We start from the raw sequence: 19,983 nt of genomic DNA on the forward strand, positions 1-19,983 counted from the left end.
ACCTAGTTCTATGGTGACAATTGGTGAAATATGTCGATGAAAATGATTCTTAACGATATGCAAACACTGGGAACATTTCTTGGGTTTTCTGTCATTAGCTTCGTGTCATTATCAAAATTGAAAAAAATAGTTTGGAAAATTGCCTCACAGATACTGTGTCAGCACTTGCATGAGTGAAAATTTGAATTTATAGTTTTGAACATGAGTAAAATTTAGATTCATGGATTTGAGCACGAGTAAAAATTTAGATTGATAGATTTTAATCAAAAGAAACGTAAAAAGGTTATTATTAATTTTAATATAAATTTTTTTTATATCTTTCAAGAAAAAAAGGCTAAAATTCGAAAATCGAATAGAGGAAGCAACAGAGAGACACAGAAATTACACTATTGCAAGCATTTATAAACCATAAGAGACAAATGCATAAATAAAATATAATTATCATAGTAATACATTTGTTACCACTAAAAAAAACTGTTACATGATTTAGTTACAAGTGCATATTTCAAGTTATAAGCCAGATATTTTAAACATTAAGAATGCAAGAATATGCAAAGTTTAAATAGAATCACGAAATATGAAACAAAAAATTATGCGTTATATATTATCCAGTTTCATACATATTACACAGTAAAAACCGACTACAGTTTTTCTGTACTTTAGCATGGTGTTTTTACATAATCAAAGTATGACTTAGCTTCTGAAACTTTATTTTAATATTAAAAATTTCTATAATAACCTTCGCTCGTACTTCGGGATCACTAAGAACTGAGGAATATAACCACAAACTTTTAATTCATCACCATTAGTGGAATCAGTAGAAGAATAGAAACCAGTGTTATTAGTAGTGTTACCTTTTAACTTTTTATAATAGTTTAAAAATAAATAAAAAGAGATAATATCTACCGATGAAAGTATATTAAATCTTTTATCATTAGCCAATAAAGGAATCGGGATTTGTTTATATTTTTTATTAGAACAGGAGGTCGAAAGAAAGAGGGAGAAGAAAAGTATAAAAAGATGTAAAATTAAAGTTTAATGACAGACACAAAAAGAAACAATTGCATGAACCAACTTCTTTTACGTATTTCGATAGTTGTTCGTCTAAAGTTGAAAGAGCTAATATTGTTTTACGTTTTAAACGTTGCAGAGTCAAACATATGTACGCAAGTAAATATAAACAAAAAATAAAAGATAAAAATGAGATATTCGTGGAACAAAAATCAAAATGTGTTTTAAAAAGCAATCGATGGTGCGTTTTGTTTTTAAAGCACAACTGATTGTATTTTTTAAATTTAGAAATTGTAAATGATTTTTTTCTTTAAAATGTTTTTTAGGAATATTATATTTGCGATACATTTTTTCTTCAATATTTTACTCAATATTTTTCTCTTTAGTTCATCTAACAAAATAAGAATGTATATATTTAGAATCTGAGAAATTTCTTCGAATCATTTTAAAGGAATGTTTCGTGTAAACATTTCAATTTTTAACTTTCAAAACTATTATTTCTTATTTCGTTTTACAATTTTCCTTCATTTTCAATTAGAAGTCGAAGTGAAATCTCTCATTTTAAGTTTTTCTCCTTCCCAGAAATCATTTATTAAGTATTTAATACAAGTTAAAACTCGGTGTCCCCCGTTTGGCGGACACGAAATTTCCTTTTCCTTCTTTCAATGCACATTTTCGAAATATTTAGAGGAGGGAAGAGATTTTAAGTTATCCGCGAAACTGGGGGCAAACCTAAAATTCTCTGTTTAAAATAAATAATCAATTCAAGCATTTAGCGAAAGGTTAATTTTTTACTACTATTATTTTGCGATCCATCTTTTTTTATCTCTTTTTTTTATCCAGTTCTCAATTAACAGCACCATTAAGTCTTTCAATCGTCTTAAAATTCCATTTAAATCATAGACTTTATTCGAGTATCTTTTGAAAATGATGTGTTCTTTTTTGAACATGAATAAGAAAAACGTCCTTTAATTCTGCACCATAAATATACCCTTCCTTGGACTTCATGTCCAACTTCGCGTCCACGCCTCTAAACCATTGATAACCCTTGCCAAACGCCGAAACGACCTTGGATCATCCGAAAAGTCTCCCGGGTTCCAGTTCGAGGTCATCTGCGTACAGGACCCCGCCCTCCGTTCCCTCCAACACAGTCCATAATCGTTCTTTTTCCTTCTCCGCCACAGCCCAACTCTACTCTTAATAACGGAAAAAGCAAATTTCCATTCCGTCCCAATAGAACTGAGCGGAGCAGACGACTTGGGAGTGCGGGGGTTATGTGGGAGTGTTTGTGTCGCGAAGCCAGGTGGATTTATAAACGATGGTGTTTGATCTCAGATCGCTCACAACGAAGTTGCTGATGCGACGGATTGCTGCCCTCCTGTTCTCCTCCCATGCTATTGGTGATATTTTGTGGATTTTCAAATATGAGTTGTGATAATGAGTTATTGAGAAAATTAGGCGAAACTCAGAAGATATATTTTCTTATTGAATTGGTTCAGTATTATTTGTGCTAAAGTTATGTTTTAGAAATGTTGAGGATTTCTTACGCTGACGATGGAAATTTTAAAGTGATTAATGATGAACTGTTTCGATATTTTTATTGTATCATGCTACATTTGAAAATATAATTAATACAGTATATCAATATTTAATTAATACCTTTGGTTCGTGAAAATTTAAGGGATTATATTTCTTTGTATAATCTTATTGACACTATTTTTGTTATGCTGTACAATCGTTAGAAAATGGAGTTCTGAATGGATTGACTTTAAAAGGTGGAATTTACATATGTCTTTGCCAGATATATGACGAATGATAATCTAGGCTTTAAAATATAGTTTCAGAGAAAGACTGTGAAGAAGTTTTTGATTTACTTAAATACGTTTGAAGTATTAAATATCTGGAAGCTTGTGAATTTAAATCATATTGTTCGTAAAAGTCAAGTAAAAATCTTTTACATCGCTGTTTAATGCTCGTAGTTCATATTTTTACGTCAGAAGCAGAAATGTGAGCATTAAACTTCATAAGTTAAAACATTTTGATGCCAAAATTTTTGCATATTTTTGAAAAAAAAAAGTATTTTGAAAATTTTTCTTATCTAGAATTAGAGTTAAAAATCAAGTTCTAGAAAAAAAGAGCATTTGCTTGCTTTTCTTAGTATTTTTCTATGAAAAGATAATGATAAATAGTGTGTCTAAATTTGTAAGTATTATGTATACTTCATGCACATAAATTTTTAAAAAGTGAACTGAAGTGAGTGTTGTGTCCAAAATATCTTACTTCACGCTACATATTTTCTATTGCAAGGGAGAAAAAATATTCATCCAGTATTTTGAAGTGAAGCATTTGAACTTATTTTTGAAATGTATCGATTTTGAGATTCCAGTTCACTTTCAACGAATTCAAAGCGGCGACTTCACTTTTCAACAAAAGCGGGCTAAAAGAGTTTAAAGCTTCAAAATGTTTGCCACAAGAGATAGAATCCTCCACGCGCCCAAGTTCTACCGCCGTAAAATGTATGGTGGCCTACCTATTGGAGGATATGTGAGAACAAAACATGGCAACCGAAAACTACTGCGACCTCACCCTGCAAGAATCCCTTATGGAACTGGCTTTAGTCGTTCGTATCGTTCGGTCTATTATCCTCCATCTTATTTCAGTGGACGCTTGAGTCGATTCGTCAAAGCACGGCAAGCAGTTGTAGGAGATCGTGCAACCGATGATTTTTTGTCCACCTGTCGACGTTATGATCTCCTGCCAGTGTATCTGCCCTTGCGTCGACCCTACCGGCCATGCCAGATCATACGAATGGCAAAAAAGGCTGGAGAACTCTTTATAAAGGAAAAGGTGCGCAGCGCTTACCGCAGATGGCTTGATAAGAAGCTGGCTCCCTTCATAACCACGCCCCACCCCGCCCACAAAGTTGCACATCAGCAGAGCGTTAAACGGTCCAGTCTTCGAAGTAGGAATGGCATTTCGAGCAGACAGGGAACCCCCCCTCAACTTCCGGCTGCATTGAGAGGGGTTGCAACTTTTGATCTGTGGACAGACCGGAACTTAACCCCTATCTTTCCACTGCCAATTGTCAGACATCCAGCAAGATTTGGTAAAAATCGAATCGGGCGAAAAAGAGTGCGCGCATTAATTAGAACACCAACCCCTCCTCAACTGCCACAATTAATACCAGGTAAAATTATTCATTATGCTAATTTCAGTATTTCGACTGAACGAGCTGATTAAGGGATGGAATAGATATGGTAGTAATGTATTCGAAAGTCGTGAATTCTTAAATTTTAGGAAAATAGAAATATTTAATTACCACATAAGTATTATATAATGCGCCATTCCGCGGAAAACGGTCGTTTTGTCCCGCACGTGACGCTTCATGTATTTTACAAAAAAAAAAAAAAAAAAAAACCCTTAAAAATTAATGAGCAAATTCTTTCTGCTTAACAAATTACAACTTATGTGTGATTTCTTAAGCAAAAAATTTCGTCGTGACACATTAAAACTATTAGTGTTTAATGAAATATATGAACCGTCACGTGCTGAAAAGGGTTGACATTTTCTTGGATTGACTCTAATACATTTTTTGTCCATCCGAACGAAATCATATGAGGACGAGAGACAAAAATTTAAATCAGAAAATTTGGGAAACGAAGTAAATTGTCTCATGATAGAATGTTTGCGAAATCTTGAATCAAGTACAGAGAAATCTCGTTACAACGAACTTCAACTGACGAAATTTTTGTTCGTTGTCACGGAAATATCGTTGTAATTGAATTCTAACTACGTAAGGAAAATTACATTCGGACTGGAAATGTATATCGTTGAAACGGGTATTTCGTTGTATTGGTATTCGTTGCAACGGGATTTCTTTGTCTTCAATTTGTAAAAAATGTATTATAAGTGTAAAATTTAATGAGATCGACTAATAGAACAGGAAAAAAAATTTGTTGAAAACGAAAGAATAAATGCTTCAGATTACTATATTTAATTGGGGTTAATATTTTGGTAACATTATGAACTCTCTAAGTTGATTACAAAAAAAAAAAAAAAAAAAAGACACCTCATAAATATTGTAAATAATCCATTAAAAAGCATTTTCTCGGTTGGTAATTCGTTACGGTAGATATCTTTAGATTTTGAAGTAAAAAACCACTATGACAAAACATCATTCATAACAAGTCAGTCCATAGTTTAAAAATTTGACTAATGTAAAAACTAACTGAACTAACTGAATTGCATTGCCTCATGGACACGCTCCAGACAATACATTTAAAAGTTTCCCCCTGTTTTTGTGCAGTTTTTAACAGTTTTTGCAACATCTCCAAGTGTCTTGAAGATTTTGTAATTTTTTCTTTCTTCAGAGAATGGAGTTGTTTCTTTAGTGAAAAGTACCACTTTTAGTCACTGAAATTGATAGAATAAGCAAAAGAAAAAACCATGGACCCAGAAAATACTTTAATTTTCCAAACAGTTAGTTTTTAACTTTTTTTTTTTTTTTAAATCCGATTTTTCAAACAAGGCGTGGTCTTCATAAGTCGCAAATGATGGACTTTTGACGCATCTGTCTGCCACGATTCCACGCTATAATAATCAGGAAGCGAATTAAATATTGCGCTCTACGCTTGCTATCAACCATATCGTTGCCACTACACGTGAGTAAAGAAGCAAACTAAATATTACGTTCTGCGAATGGCAACAGTAAATGGTATTTCATCATTTGTGATGTCATCAGTAGAAGTGTACACAATGAAAGTGCACCGACTAAAGTAATTTTTTTAAACTATTAAACTTAGTCAAATTATTTAAAAAATTGTCAGATCCTATGTTTTTAAACCTGCTCTTTCTGAAAAAAAAACTTTTAAAATTTTGGAAACGACCCCATTGTTCTATGTTTTAGTTCTTTTTTTAAAATTTCTGACTGAAATTTAGTTAAATTTATCATTAGTCTGTGGAATTCTGAGCTAAAAACTATCAGTGTTTTTTTTTTCAAGTATAGTGCAGTCGCTAAGCGGCTCTGTTATTTCATTAGTGGGAGAAGATCATTTTTTCTCTTCACTCTAAAATACGAGTAGAAAAGCGAAGATCGTGGACAAAAGCTTTGGTGACCGATCTGATGGCATTTTAGATGATGTAGTTACATCAAGGGCCATTCCACAGAAAATGGTAATTTTGTACCGCACGTAACGATTACATTTCATTAAAAATTATAAGTTTAAAAGGTAATGAACAAAATTTTGTTGCTTAAGAAGTCATAAACGTACGTGTGACTTCTTTAGCGAAATATTTCGTCATTAGATTTTAAAATTATTTCTGTTTTATGAAATATAGTAGCCTTCACGTGCGGGACAAAATGACAGTTTTAGAGGAATGTACATAATTTATTTCAACGTTTAAATTATTATTTCTTAACAATTGAGACATGTTTCCTTTACGTTGGAACGTTAGCTTTCAAAAACCTCCAGTTTGTTTTTTCATTGTTATATTAATACCGCAAAAATATTAAGTAATGCGTACAGCAAACTACAAGAGGTTGACTTTGGATGTGCCGCACGTGACGCATGCAAACAAATAAAATTTAAAGTAACAGTAAAGTTGCAATGTAGGTTATCATACATATATATATATATATATATATATATATATACATACATACATATATATCTATACACATTTGATAATATACATTGCGATAGATAAGTGTGTGTGTGTGTATTTACTTGAATCTAAGGTATCTCCAAACTTAGCCTGGTTGAAGTAAAGTGCAAGTATATTTTTAAAATAGGTTTTCCTACACTATTTAGTACGTGACAGGATGATTGGGGTGCAAAATTAAGTTCGTGCCCCGAGTCCTTAAAACTCATTGTCGGGTCCTTCTGAAGCCGCGAAGGAAGAATAATTACTGGCCACAGGAATGAAACAAAGGAGTGAACCGCAAAAGAAACGATTTTCTGCAAGTAGGCTCCGCCTCCTCATCAACAATAACAGGAAGAAATGAGGGCGGTGGGTTACTGAGGGCAGCGATTCACTCTCACTCGTGAGGCATGACTCGAGCGGCCTCGCCGCCCTACGACTCGGTAGGATGCGTGTTCGGGAATGTCGACCTCTGGTCGGATCGGAATTCGACTCCGATCTTCCCGCTGCCCATCATACGCCATCCAGCAAAGCAAGCTCAAAATCGTAGCGCTAGAAAAAGGATATGTGGCATAATAAGAGCTCAAACCCCCGAACTATGTCTTCCGGAATTGGTTTCAGGTAAATTGATTTTTCACTTTATTGCTTTGCGCCTACTGCACGAATGACAACTTCAGTACGTTGCTAAATTTATACAGTGTAGCAATATTATGACTGTGCGGATTTTGTCAAGGTTATTTTTGCAAAACTCTTATCATTTACAAAAAAAAAAAAAAAAATATTAAAATTTTGTATCCCTTTGGCAGCCAAATTATGAAAAAACAAGAACAGTATGTATTTTCGCTGGACATAAAATGGAGTTGTAAATGATGTGCAAAACATTTCTCTTAAATTAACGTTTTGCACTTAAGAAAAACTTTCTTTTTTCCCATTTAAGTAGTACTACTTTAAAAAAGTTTGCATACAATGTGAAGGTAAAAGAGTAAGAAAATGTTCAATTACCTTAAAAACGAAGATAAATTCAAAATAAATAAATAAATAAATAATCTTAACTAGTTCAAATAATACATATTAAGATATTGTCACATACATATTAAGATAAGCAGATGAGAATATAAGGATGATTCTTGTAGTAATTTTAAGGCTTCAAAATGTGTTTTTCATGAATGGAGTCCTTTCACTAAGTTTAAAACAAAAAATAATTTTGCTTATTTTAAATTTGCGGTTTTTTTTTTTTTTTTTTTTTTTTTTTTTGCGGATTAGATAATTAGAAAAATATTAATTCTTACAAAACACATTCGTGAATTTAAAATGCCCGTGTATTAACACGTGATGTTTTCTTTCCGTATAGTAGTATGCTTGAAAAGATGAGAGAAAAAACTAATTTTTCCGTCCTTGTTTACACGTTCTTTTTTAAGGTTTTAGATACCATTTTTTTAATTTAAAAATCTGTAGCTGAAAATATTAATGCCTGTTGAAAATTAAAATCAACGGCAGAAGCCCAATATAAAAATGAAATGAGCAATTTGCAGTTTTCATTTTATTTTGTGCTAATATCATTAATTTTGATTTTGAAGATTTCTCAAAACGCTTAACTTAGTAATTTTCATTTCTACATGTGTTCAGTGATGTAAATTACCCGGGTATTTATTTTTGAGGGGGATATATGCCCGGGTAGATACCAAAATGGGTATTTACCTGAGTACAGTCGAGTCCCGACTTAGACGAGGGATACGTTCCAAGGCTCCTCGCGTAAGTCGAAATTTCGCGTTGTAGAAAAAGGTATGCATACGATTTTTTTCAGCATACCGAATTCTAAAAGACCCTTATAGCAAGCCCTGAAACTGCTTTAAACCATTCCTAAAACAGTGCACTTTCTTACATACAGAACCGAACGTTTACTGTATTTAAAAAGAAAAAAATATCTATTTTTTAACATAAAATACTGTAAAGATACACAAAATGAATAATTAATAGGTGGGAGAGACATAAAATAAAACCGAACGGAACATACAGTATGTAGTAATAATAAAACGCTGCACTATAATAGTACTGTACAGTAGATGCAGTAATAATATTTATGAATTGAAAAGGAAGAAAATGATTATTTATGCACCATGATCCGATCGTTATTCTTTCATTTTTAAATACAGTTGCTTCGCCTTTTCTTGTATAACGTTTCCATTTAGGACAATACCTCTCTTTCTGGTCTCTTTAATCCAAAATAGAAAAGCAGCTTCCATTTTCATAATATTTACTTTGCTTAGACATTTCTCTGCGAGTTTCAACATTGAAACTAAGTTCTGCATTTTTACGAATATCTTTTTTCTTGATTTTAAAATGTGCGTATGAAAGTTTCACTTACACTTATTGTCGTGCTGCCTTCAACGCATTTTTTAGTTTTTCAACCACATCGAAAATCTTAGCGTTTCTTTATTTGTCAGAAACTTTCTCTCTTTTTTTTCCATCTTCACAAACTTTAGATGAAACAGCGCGATAAAGCACCATCAGATTTTATACACTTTAATAATTAGAATGAAAAAAAAGGCGAGGCTTATACTTCTTTCCGAAAATTTTCGTGATGCGGGTGAGGAATTTGCGTTAGCTCTAAAATTCATTACTGGCTAAAAACTCGCGTTATAGCCATTTCGCGTAAGTCGAATCGCATTGTAGCGGGAGTCGACTGTATTTATTTCCAAGTGAATTCTATTCACAAAAAGCATCCACATTTATATATACTGATATTGAAATATACATATAGTAATGGAAAGAAAAAATAAACATTTTTACAAATTTTTAATTTTATAGACCTATAATAATAAATGAGGAAACACAAATAATGTAGAACATCATGCATTTTTCATGCAATTCTTAATTTAAATATCTACCCTTTTCTAGTAAAAATTAATTGCCAACTTTAAAAATAAGAGCAATTGTGGTCGATCCAAAGTGAAAGAATGTTAAGTTTGGATTTTAAATTTGGAAGGAAGAGTGGAAACCAGATACGAAGATAGTGGAAACCAATATAAAGGAAGCTAGAATCAATGATGGCAAGAGTTAAAGATGGAATTGCGATGGTATTTCAAAAGTTCTTAAAACCATTGCAGGAACTGTCCTGTTTAAAAAATTCTTAAAATAACATTTAAAAAAGTAGAGAAGCAGATAAAGTAAAGGCAAGAAATATTGCATCTGAACTTAAAAAGTATGTTTCTGAAAGTAATAAATAAAACATATTACAAGATTTTACTCACGTTGAGAGAAAACTACGAATTCATTCAAACATTTCAGATTTCCTTAGATTTTGAATTGCACAAAATAGCTATTTTTAGGCTAAGAAATTCTGTGCTTATAAATAATTGCTCAGTTTTTTTGTGTAATAGCTGTTTCATTCATTTCTAATTCTTATTTCCTTTTGTTTTGTGTCCCCTTCCGTAATGTTGCTGCTTCCAATTATAGGATAGATATTCGAGCTTAGCTACTGTGTCAGATTTCTTAAAAACTTTTTTTATTGTGAACCGTAACGGAAAATGCTAAAAGTATTTTATCCAACACTTGTTCCTCAAAAACTTCTCGACTATACTAGTAAACTCATGTTCTCTTAATTTTTCTACAACCTTATGATGAACAATTCAATAATGTCTTCAGCTGAACACTGTCTAATTTCAAATGCGTCTGCCCTTTATAAGCAAAAGGTAAATCATCAAGTAAGTTGGAATGTTTCAGACCATTTCCTTGCATCATTGGATTAAAAATAAGCAAGGAAAATTGAACCACTATCGACTTTTTAGACTGCAAATGAGTCGATTCAGAATTTATTTTTTAATAATATCATCAATTTTCAATAAAACACAGTATAAACTGTACACTACATATATTTATATATACATCAATGTTACACATTTTATTTCTTATTTAGACAAAAATTTATCATTTATTCACCTTTTCCTTTTTTTTTTCCAAAACACCCAGTCTTTGGATATTTTCCCAGGCTTAAAGTAAATGCTCAAAAATATTTACCTACACACCAGTCGTTTACCCTATCCACATCACTGCATATGTTTGAACTTCGTTTCAGTTCAGGCAAAATCAGGTTTTTAAGTTGGAATTTAGGAACTATGCACAGCAACAGTACTTTTATGTTTCCCAAATCTTTCAAACATTGAAAAGAAAAAGCCTTTTAAGTTCCGGGTAAATGATATGGATTAAGAAAAAAAAAAGCGTTTAAAACGCAATAGCCAATTTAGATTTCAGTGATCTAACAAAACTATTTTTCAAACGATAGAAGTCTCTTAAGATAAAATACACCTGTAAGAAACACTTCTCCGAGAATTGCTCGATTTTTTAAAATTCATTGTTTACTATATTAGAATTCATCACTATATTATTATTTTTTTTATTGATACACAAAATTGCAAGGAAGAAAAGGAGATTTCCTAAAAGTTTTTTCAGCCCAAAAAGGTTTTCAGGGAACTCAAGTCTTTGGACCCAGGCAGCAATCACATTAGTGAGACAAAATAGAATTAAAAGCTCCCAGTAAATATTCAACGGTTTACAAGGAAAAATAATTGTCCAGAAGTTGGTAGAGTAGTTTGAACAAATACCAGCATGGATGAAAACCTTTCATATGTTCTGAAAACAGGTCAAAATAATAATATTGAAATACTATTTGAATTAATAAAACTAACCAGAAAGGATTTAAAAAATAATAATCTAAACAAAAAATATTCTAAAACAAATATCTATATGAGCCACACACAAACGTCTAAACGTCAACAAAGCTAAATAAAATAGTTTAAAAGTTGTTACATAGCTCCCTGGCTCTAGGCAAATGAACTAGTATTACATTTGAAGAGAAATCCAAATATACACACATAAATATAAAAAGCAAAGTTGTAGAGAATTCAGTAAGTTAAGTGCTATGCCAAATGTATAAAAACTTCGACCAAAAAACAGACTCAATAACCAAATTGCGCCAATTCCTCAAAACATGAAAGTCTCCATAAAATCAGCATCTGAGGGGGGTGAATGCTTTGGGTAAAATGTCAAGAATGTTGAGCATAGCCAGGCTTTCTTAATTTCTGTTTGTGTGAATGACTTTGATGTCAATGCGAAATAATGTGAAGTTGGGGGGAAAAGTGATCAAAGCAATTTTGAACTTTTCAGGAAATTTATTTAAAAAGTAAAAATTGGAGAGTGCAAGGTCTGGGGAATTTGATAAGAAACCTGCGATGCTCATCAGAAGTCAAATCAGACTGCATCACGAAAATTTTCATAACCATATAAAGTTTTGGCGACTCGTTAGTAAATCGCAAAAGTAGGCTACGATATTCTTTCTCGTCAACCGTCCTCTTGAAGCCTTGCACCCTCCAATATCTTATTCTTCTATTTGCAAAAAGTTTTAGCGGAGAAAGAAGTAAACCAAAAAAATGAAAAAGAGATTCAAAGCAGCAATACTTGGGTTTGTTTCCAAAATGGTGGTCTACATTTGACGCAGTGAGAAGCAAAGGAATGTAAATGCAAAAATTTTTAATTTGGAGGTAACCAGTACATATAGTAGGTGAACCTCTCCTCTGTTTTGTGGCAAGAGATGGTACTAGCAGTCTTGGTAGGTGCTGTTATACAGCAGGATTTAGAAAAACTTTTCAATGACAGCCTAACTAGAACCGGAACTTTAAACGCATTTTGCTCAAACCTTGAAACTGTCTACTTACATCCTTTTCCTCCTCATTCCCTCGAATGATGTCGTACTTTGACGGGAGACGGTGCATTACGAAGTTGTGACAGTTTGTGAAAGGGGTAGGGAGCGGGCAACACGAAGTGTGACATCACAGTCTGGTCAAAATGTAATCTTATGTTAATATCTTAATGTAATATAGCGTGACATATGACAAGGGAAGGGGGGGGGGGGGTAATGTGAAGTCTGACACTTTGTGACAAAGTTTAGGGGGGGGGGAAGAGTCGACTAAAAGTGGGACACTACTTATCGACAGCCTCTTAACCAAGCCATTTCTCAAAAACGTGATTTAATAGAAATAGCCTCCACGCTGGTAAGAAAAAAATGGGTAGGGAAATCATATCACCATTATTGCACCCTTTTCTTCCTTCTTGTATAACGGATACCGCTTTCCGGTACACCTAGTATATCTGTTACTCAGGGCCAGAATAACGTGAGTTCAAAAATGGCCATTTCCAGGTTATCACTGCATTGTATGTAAAATAGGGTGGGACAATCGAAATTCTCCTCTGCAGAATTTCGATTCTGTGAATTGCTACAATTCGAGAATTGCCAAAAATTTGTGATTCCTAGCACTAATTGACACGAATTTGAGTTGTGACTCTGAGTTAATATCTTCAGCGCTAACTTAGTTGATAGAGTTATTGTTTCGAAGTAGTTTGTGTTCGGAAGTTAGTAAATTCCCACACAAAGGCTGAAAGTTTTGCCTGATTTAAAAGATTTTGTAAATATTCTCTTTATTACTTCCTTTTACAAAAAAGGAAGTATTGTATTCGCGAAAAAAATTTCACCCAAAAATCGGCCTTAATTTCCATTTTGCTCACCCCCAAATGAATTTTGAGTTTTTTTTTCAAGTCGACCACACGTGGATATGTGCGTAGGAACGTACAGACACCCGAAATATCCATGTTGACGATTCCCGAGTTAATTACAACGAGTTTCCTCGTGACGTCTGTATATACGTATGTATGTGCGTATGTGTGTATGTATGTCGCATAACTCAAGAACGGAATGTCCTAGAAAGTTGAAATTTTGTACGTAGACTCCTAGCGGGGTCTAGTTGTGCACCTTTTTTTTGGTTGCATTCGTATGCTCTAAAGGGGGTCTTTTGCCCCTTTTTGAGGGGAAATCCTAGTTAATTTTGATGCAAACTCAAGTGGTGTTATAATTTGGCGGACACTTGGCGATATATCGCCAGTCTTTTGATCGCTAAGTTTTGTCGCCAACTTGGGGACAAATTTGGCGATTTTTTGGAATTTTTTTTTTTTTAAATCTGGTTTTAATTTGGTCACTGTTGGTGATATTTAGAGAGTAAACTATTGAATCATATTAAAACTGCCAATAATGAGAAAATGACATTGAATTGGAGTAAAAGGAAGTCATGTGATGCACACATCAGCTCGTTTTTTCTAAAAATTTCTAAAATTCAGGTCTTTTGTTGGAACGGAACACATAACTCAAAGTCACGAAAATTTAGAGTAATTTGTGTTCGAGACTTATACATTATCCATAGTACGCCTGAGTGCTCTGCAGAATTTCGATTTTTTTCAGCTCCCCCTCTAATGTAGCATCTTATTCCACACTGAGCAATAACATCAAAATTCTACCTTAAGAAATTTCCGTTAATGTTATTTACTGGTGTTATTACAGCACTAGAACCAACCCTCTTCAGATAAACGCTTTCACGTTCTGCTGAAAAGAAGTGATAATGTGACTTAGTTCATTCCATGTACGAAACGGGACGTTTGGAGTACTTTTTTCAGAATATTTTGTTACATAAATACAAATAAAACAAGCTAGAAATGTTATTTTTGATAGCAACAGTAAAGATTTGTCATAAGAATTAAGTAAATCATTAAAAGTTATTGTTTTTAAATAAAATAATTGAAGAATATGCAATAAAATGCCTGTGACAGACCGGGGACTGTCTGTGTTCCGTTCCGTCACAGGCATTTTATTGCATTGCGTTCAATTATTTTCTTCAAACTGACAAACTTTTGATATTTTACATAGTTCTTATGACAAATCTTTACTGTTGCGATCAAAAATGAAATTTCTAGCTTGTATTATTTGTATTTTTGACACAAAATCTTGGGACAAAACTACTCCAAATACCCCGTTCCGTCTCATGGAATGGCCCTCTTACGTTAGTCTGCTTTTGAGGTACTGATATTACACAGGCAGATGGAAATACGCCAAAACTGACTTCCTTTAAAAGTGTCCACTGATAATAAATGTATTTTTGATGGGAAAAAAAATCTTTTCAATTTCAATTACACCTGACAAGAGACAAACCCATCTCACTAAAAAGTATAAATCTCCCGAGGCACCTAAAAACGGAGATCGTGACACTGTCTCATTTGTTTCGTTGTCTGTCAACAGAGGAGCGTCTCCTGGTGATCTTGAACGAGGTCCGCAGCGAGACTCGGCTTCGGCAGCGGCAGCGGGAAGAGCTGCTCCGGCGCATCAAGCAGCTGCAGAGCCGCGCCCACCAGCGGCGGGAACAAGGTGAGACTCACACCTGCTTAAGCAACCTACCGAAATTCAGTGGGAGAGCAGAATCGGCAGCAGGCAAGCACACTCTTCTCCACATCTTCCCATCCCTTTTCTCTACCCCTCGTGTGTGTGTGCTTCCTCCTCTCTCTTGCTCTTTCTCCTCTGCTCTTCTCCTTGAAGTTTTTTTGACAGTTATTTTTTCGTTCTTGACTGTGCATGTATTTATACATATCGGTGTGTCTTAAAATGAATCGGGGCTTTTCAAATCATTTTCTTAGTATTCACTTGGGAATGATTTTGCTAATTTTTCTAATGTTTGGCCCAGTAAAATGTTGCTTTTTAGGCCAGTCATAAGATATACGAACAAAACAACATTTCTATCTAAAAGAGATTTTCAACCATTCCATTTTCATCCTAACCATTTTTTTTCAACAAATACTACTCTATTTCTTCAAAAAAGGAGCTACTTTATTTCACACATACAATATTTTTTCAAAAACGTTTTTCTTTTTTGGATTTTTCAGTAGCGTATCAAGACCGCGAATGGAAAAAAATGTATTGATCAAGTAAAACAATTTAAAACAAGGAGAAAAGCTTATCTTTTACGTTTAACTATTCAGACTCGGCTGAAAATGACTGAGCTGGCGGTGTATTTCATGTAATCAACTAATTCTTCATTTACACTGGATTAGTGTAATTTTAGTTTTATTTTTTGCGAAAGGTTTTCATTTAAAGTAAAAGAAATATGTGTATGGTTGGCTTTTTTATCAAATTTTGTGAAACTTTGAGAGATGTTTTGTTTAGTTGTTTAGGCTTAAAATTTTAAAACTAGTAATTTATTTCACTGTGATATTTATGATAAGCTGAATAATAATAGTAATAAGAGAATAAACAATTGTCTGCCCATATTATTTCAGGCTGTCCATTTTAGTAGGCAGTAAGAATTCATCTATTCCATCTTTGTAATTTTACAAAATTTACAACAAATATGAAGTGCAACGAAAAAAATTCTATTTCTTTCACCAACAATATCATTGCAAGACTTTTCAAATAAATTTTGCAAGTTCAAATTAATTTTGGCTAGTCATTTTCTTCGTTCATTTTAAAAGCATTTAATTATTTATCGGCATCCTATGTTTTTTAATTGCATGGTGTCTATTCTATGAGTAACATACACACATAAACTACACAGAGCTACACAGAAACTTCTTGTATATTTTTCAAGAGTTTGAAAAAATTTGGGAGTAATTGGTTTAAAGAAGAAAAAAAAATTACATCTAGTATTTAAATTTCATGAAAATACTTTAATCGCATTTACAGCAGTTATTTTTTTCGTTATTTTTTATTTTGAACAAGATTTGATAATCTTAAGTTCACTGTGGCCCCCCTAATCTTTTGCTGTCGCACCCCAATGTACCTTGACATACATATTGGAAAATTATAGTTTAGGTTGATTTGGTGACTCTATAAGAATGTAACAAAGTAAATAAATAAAATCAAAATAAATAATAACTAACCTTCCACGTTGTTTTTAGGCTCTTAAAAGGAGTTTTCATAATTACCTCACCAATAATATCGAAAAATGAAAGTAAGGGATAACTTTACCTCATGGGGAGGAACTATAACCACTTTTTTTAAAGATATAGGATATAAGATAAGATTCATTAACAAGCACACATGTACATACATAAACGAAAAGTACAAACAATAACGTTACGCACACAACGTAATGACAAAAGGACAGACACAAATATAAAAAAAAAAATAAATAACATAGTTTAATATGAGTTAGTTGTTATTCTTCAATGCTAAAGAACGCCAAAGGCACTATCCGCAGTGTTATTAAGTCAATATAATTTGGAGTACTTATACAGGGTGTTCCGTTTTAACCTGCAGGACCTTTATTTTCGCAACCATTAGTCCTAGATGTATACTTCCAATTGCAAAAATGTTCAAAATCAGATGCTGAGTTAAGATGTTGAAAGTTTGAAGCAAAAATAAAAATGAGTCAAAAAAAAAAACAAAAATTAAACTTTTTATACGGGCCCCAGGTCCCCTAACTTATATTTAGGGAAAGAATTTCCATTGAAAAATAATTCCAACACTAAAAGTTTGACATTGGTACGACCAATATTCACCGAGATATGAAACGCAGCGTTCAGTGACTTACACCACTTTTCACTCGCCGTCAATAACTCCTTTTGGGGGGAAATATAGCGGTTTACAATGGTTTAAAATGATATGTGTGCATAGAGTGTGGTTTTCCAAATTGTTCGAGGTTTTCAGTGTGTTTTTAACATTTGCATTAATTTTTGAATAGCAATGAAAAATATAAATACTTGGTTTTTTAACTGCGACAACCAGTCATTCTTCTGAAAGGGAGATAAGTTCTAATCTCATCTTCTGTATGGTCCCTAAAAACTTTAAACTCTAATATCTCCTTGAGTTTTGGTCTCACAAACGTCAGGTTTTTTGTGTCAGTAATAGTTTTCAATTGAGATTATTTCTCTAAATATTAGTTAGAAGATCTAGGGCCCGTATAAAAAGTTAAAATTTTGTATTTTTTGACTCATTGTTATTTTCACTTCAAACTTTCAATATCTTAACTCAGCAACTGATTTTGAACATTTTTGAAATTGGAAGTATTTATCTTGGATTAACTGTTGCGAAAATAAAGGTCTTGCAGGTTGAAACGGAACATCCTGTATATATTAAACCATATAATGTTTTTAAAAAAATAGCACAATATACACGCAAAATCTTTTTGCTCTAGTTTCCACCTGAGCATGCTTTGGTAGAGCAATAGTGACGCAATAAGTGCTTACACCATTGAAATATCGTTAAATTCACAAAACTTAAACATTTATTGGTGGTACACAACATCGTCATCAGCTTGGTGTGTATGAAACAAAAATACTTGTGATGGTTGTTTTCTTGTAACTTAAAAATTTGTGCTTTAATATGTTTCTGTTGAAGTCAGATAATCCACATCTTCTGGATCTTTCGATTCCAGATCACTTTGTGGTGGGTGGTAAACGTTAGTTTCCCTAGGATCTGAATCAGAAGATATAAAAAAGTTTAAGGATCTCTTCACCCACTTTTTACTTTGGCTCCTCTGACTTTCTTCTTTTTTTCATCTCTTCATTTGTTTCTTTTTTTGGAATTCTGCTCATCTTCTTTGCTTGTTCGTTTTTTTATTATTTTTCTATTGTGATAGTTTCATTTGCTACTTTCTCCAGCTCTTTTTTAGATCTAATCTTCAGCACCTTTTCCAGAATTTCCATGACGTCTTTAGCTGTTCATACTTCTGATTTTTTATACTGAACCGTGATTCAAATTCCTTAGTTGTGGTTTATGTACTTTATTACATTTTGTTTCTTTTTTTTAACGTTTCCATATGGTCATATTTCTACATTCTGTTGACAAATGGGTAATTAAACTGTGACCATATTCTTTCAGCTGCTAAACTTTAACGTAGGCACAAATTAGCAGTTAGAAGTTGAAAAAACATTATGGACTTAGTTAGGAATAGACTTGCATTTACCGCAAAGCATTTCATTGAGAGCTTCATCAAGAGCAATTAATAACCTCTACGTGCCTCATCATGCTTAATTTATGTGCAAATAGACTTCGACTCTGAAACGTTATAGCTGTCTTTGTACTTAAAAACACTGCAATTTGTATCGTATACACGGTTCTACACATGAGTAATTTGTTAAGCCCTGAAATAGTTCTAAGAAGCAGATTGTAATTTTATTTTTTGAATAAAGCATGCTATTGTAATTAATGCTTGCTATTGTGATAAGAATATGCCTCCCTTAACATTATATCTTGTTCATTTAAACTTTAGTATACAGCGCACAAAAAGTAAGAACACAATATGGAAAGTATATATTTAAAAAAAAAAAATTTAAATTTTCTTTTCTTTGAATTTTTTATTTTATTAATCTACTCTATTTTCTAACCAAAACATGATCCAGCACATTATGTCACACATTTCCACACCTACACTCTAAACAAAACTCAAAAATTCAAATGAATGAGCAAAATTCATTAAGATTGAAGTGTTGTAAGTGTTTTACTGTCTCCTGCATTTGATTATATGTAATATGTTTGATACTTGATACTTTAAAGATATTTATTATATTGATATTGTCATTTAAAAAGGTTTATCGCCTCTTTTACTAAGTTATCGAATGTTTATTAGCATTACATTGTGTCAACTATGAATTTGAATTGTTATGTAATTAAATATTAATATATAAACTCAAATTAAGTAATCGTTACGAAAATTAACTTTTCAGTCTTTGCAAACTTTTTATAAAAAGGAAATTTGCACACCAATGCTGTTTGAAAGCAAGCTGTTCACTAGAAAACTGATTAAAAAAAGTGTCATATTATTAAATTACATTTTTGAAAAGGATAAATGATTCTGTTTAGCACTGTAATTGCTATATTAATCTGAAGATTAAAAGAAAATCGGTCATGTCAAATTCTTTTTTCTTTGTTTTTTGCTTTTGATCTGTAAACCTTTTTTTTTTCTTAATAAAAGCAGTATAAAGAATTATTGCTTGACTTGATGTCCTACAAATGTATTGCAATGTTACTCTTTTGAATACTAAGCGAGAGTTTGAATTAAAAAAAAAATGCATGGAGAGTTGCTTTGAGGTCTTACCTATTATAAATTCCGATAATTTCTGTAAAATCAAGTAAAAACAAGGACTTTAAAGCATTAACAACCTTCAAGTTAAAACAATATGACTTAAACACGTGAATTTCCATTGGAATTGTCCAGTTGCATTGCGAAACTCTCTCTGATTTGATTTCCAATTTCGTTTTCTCACATACAATTTTTAAAACTAGCAACCATAAAGCATTTCCCTATTCAGATGACCCAGAAGCATTACTTTTTAAATTAAAATTATTTTTTTGAACAAATGTCCCATATATCAACAATGTACTTTATTTGAAGTATGTTACATTTGTCTTTTCACATGCTGTATACTTTAAGCAAATTCCTTATTTTTTTTCCTGTTAAAATTAAACCCAAATATGATTGAAGTAAAATAAGAACAAATGGCATGAAAAATTACTCTTAGGCA

At 32.6% G+C, this 19,983-nt stretch overlaps 1 protein-coding gene across 1 annotated transcript in view; it reads left to right on the forward strand.

The window, feature by feature from the left end:
• LOC129221134 (uncharacterized) overlaps window positions 1–19,983 on the forward strand; it is a 221,057-nt gene that overhangs the window by 192,459 nt on the left and 8,615 nt on the right. Inside the window, exon 11 of the mRNA XM_054855579.1 lies at window positions 14,768–14,893. Within this exon, the coding sequence (XP_054711554.1) occupies window positions 14,768–14,893 (126 nt within the window). The remainder of the gene's footprint in view (window positions 1–14,767; window positions 14,894–19,983) is intronic.

This window comes from Uloborus diversus, chromosome 4 (assembly GCF_026930045.1).
Source record: "Uloborus diversus isolate 005 chromosome 4, Udiv.v.3.1, whole genome shotgun sequence".
NCBI lineage: Eukaryota > Metazoa > Arthropoda > Arachnida > Araneae > Uloboridae > Uloborus > Uloborus diversus.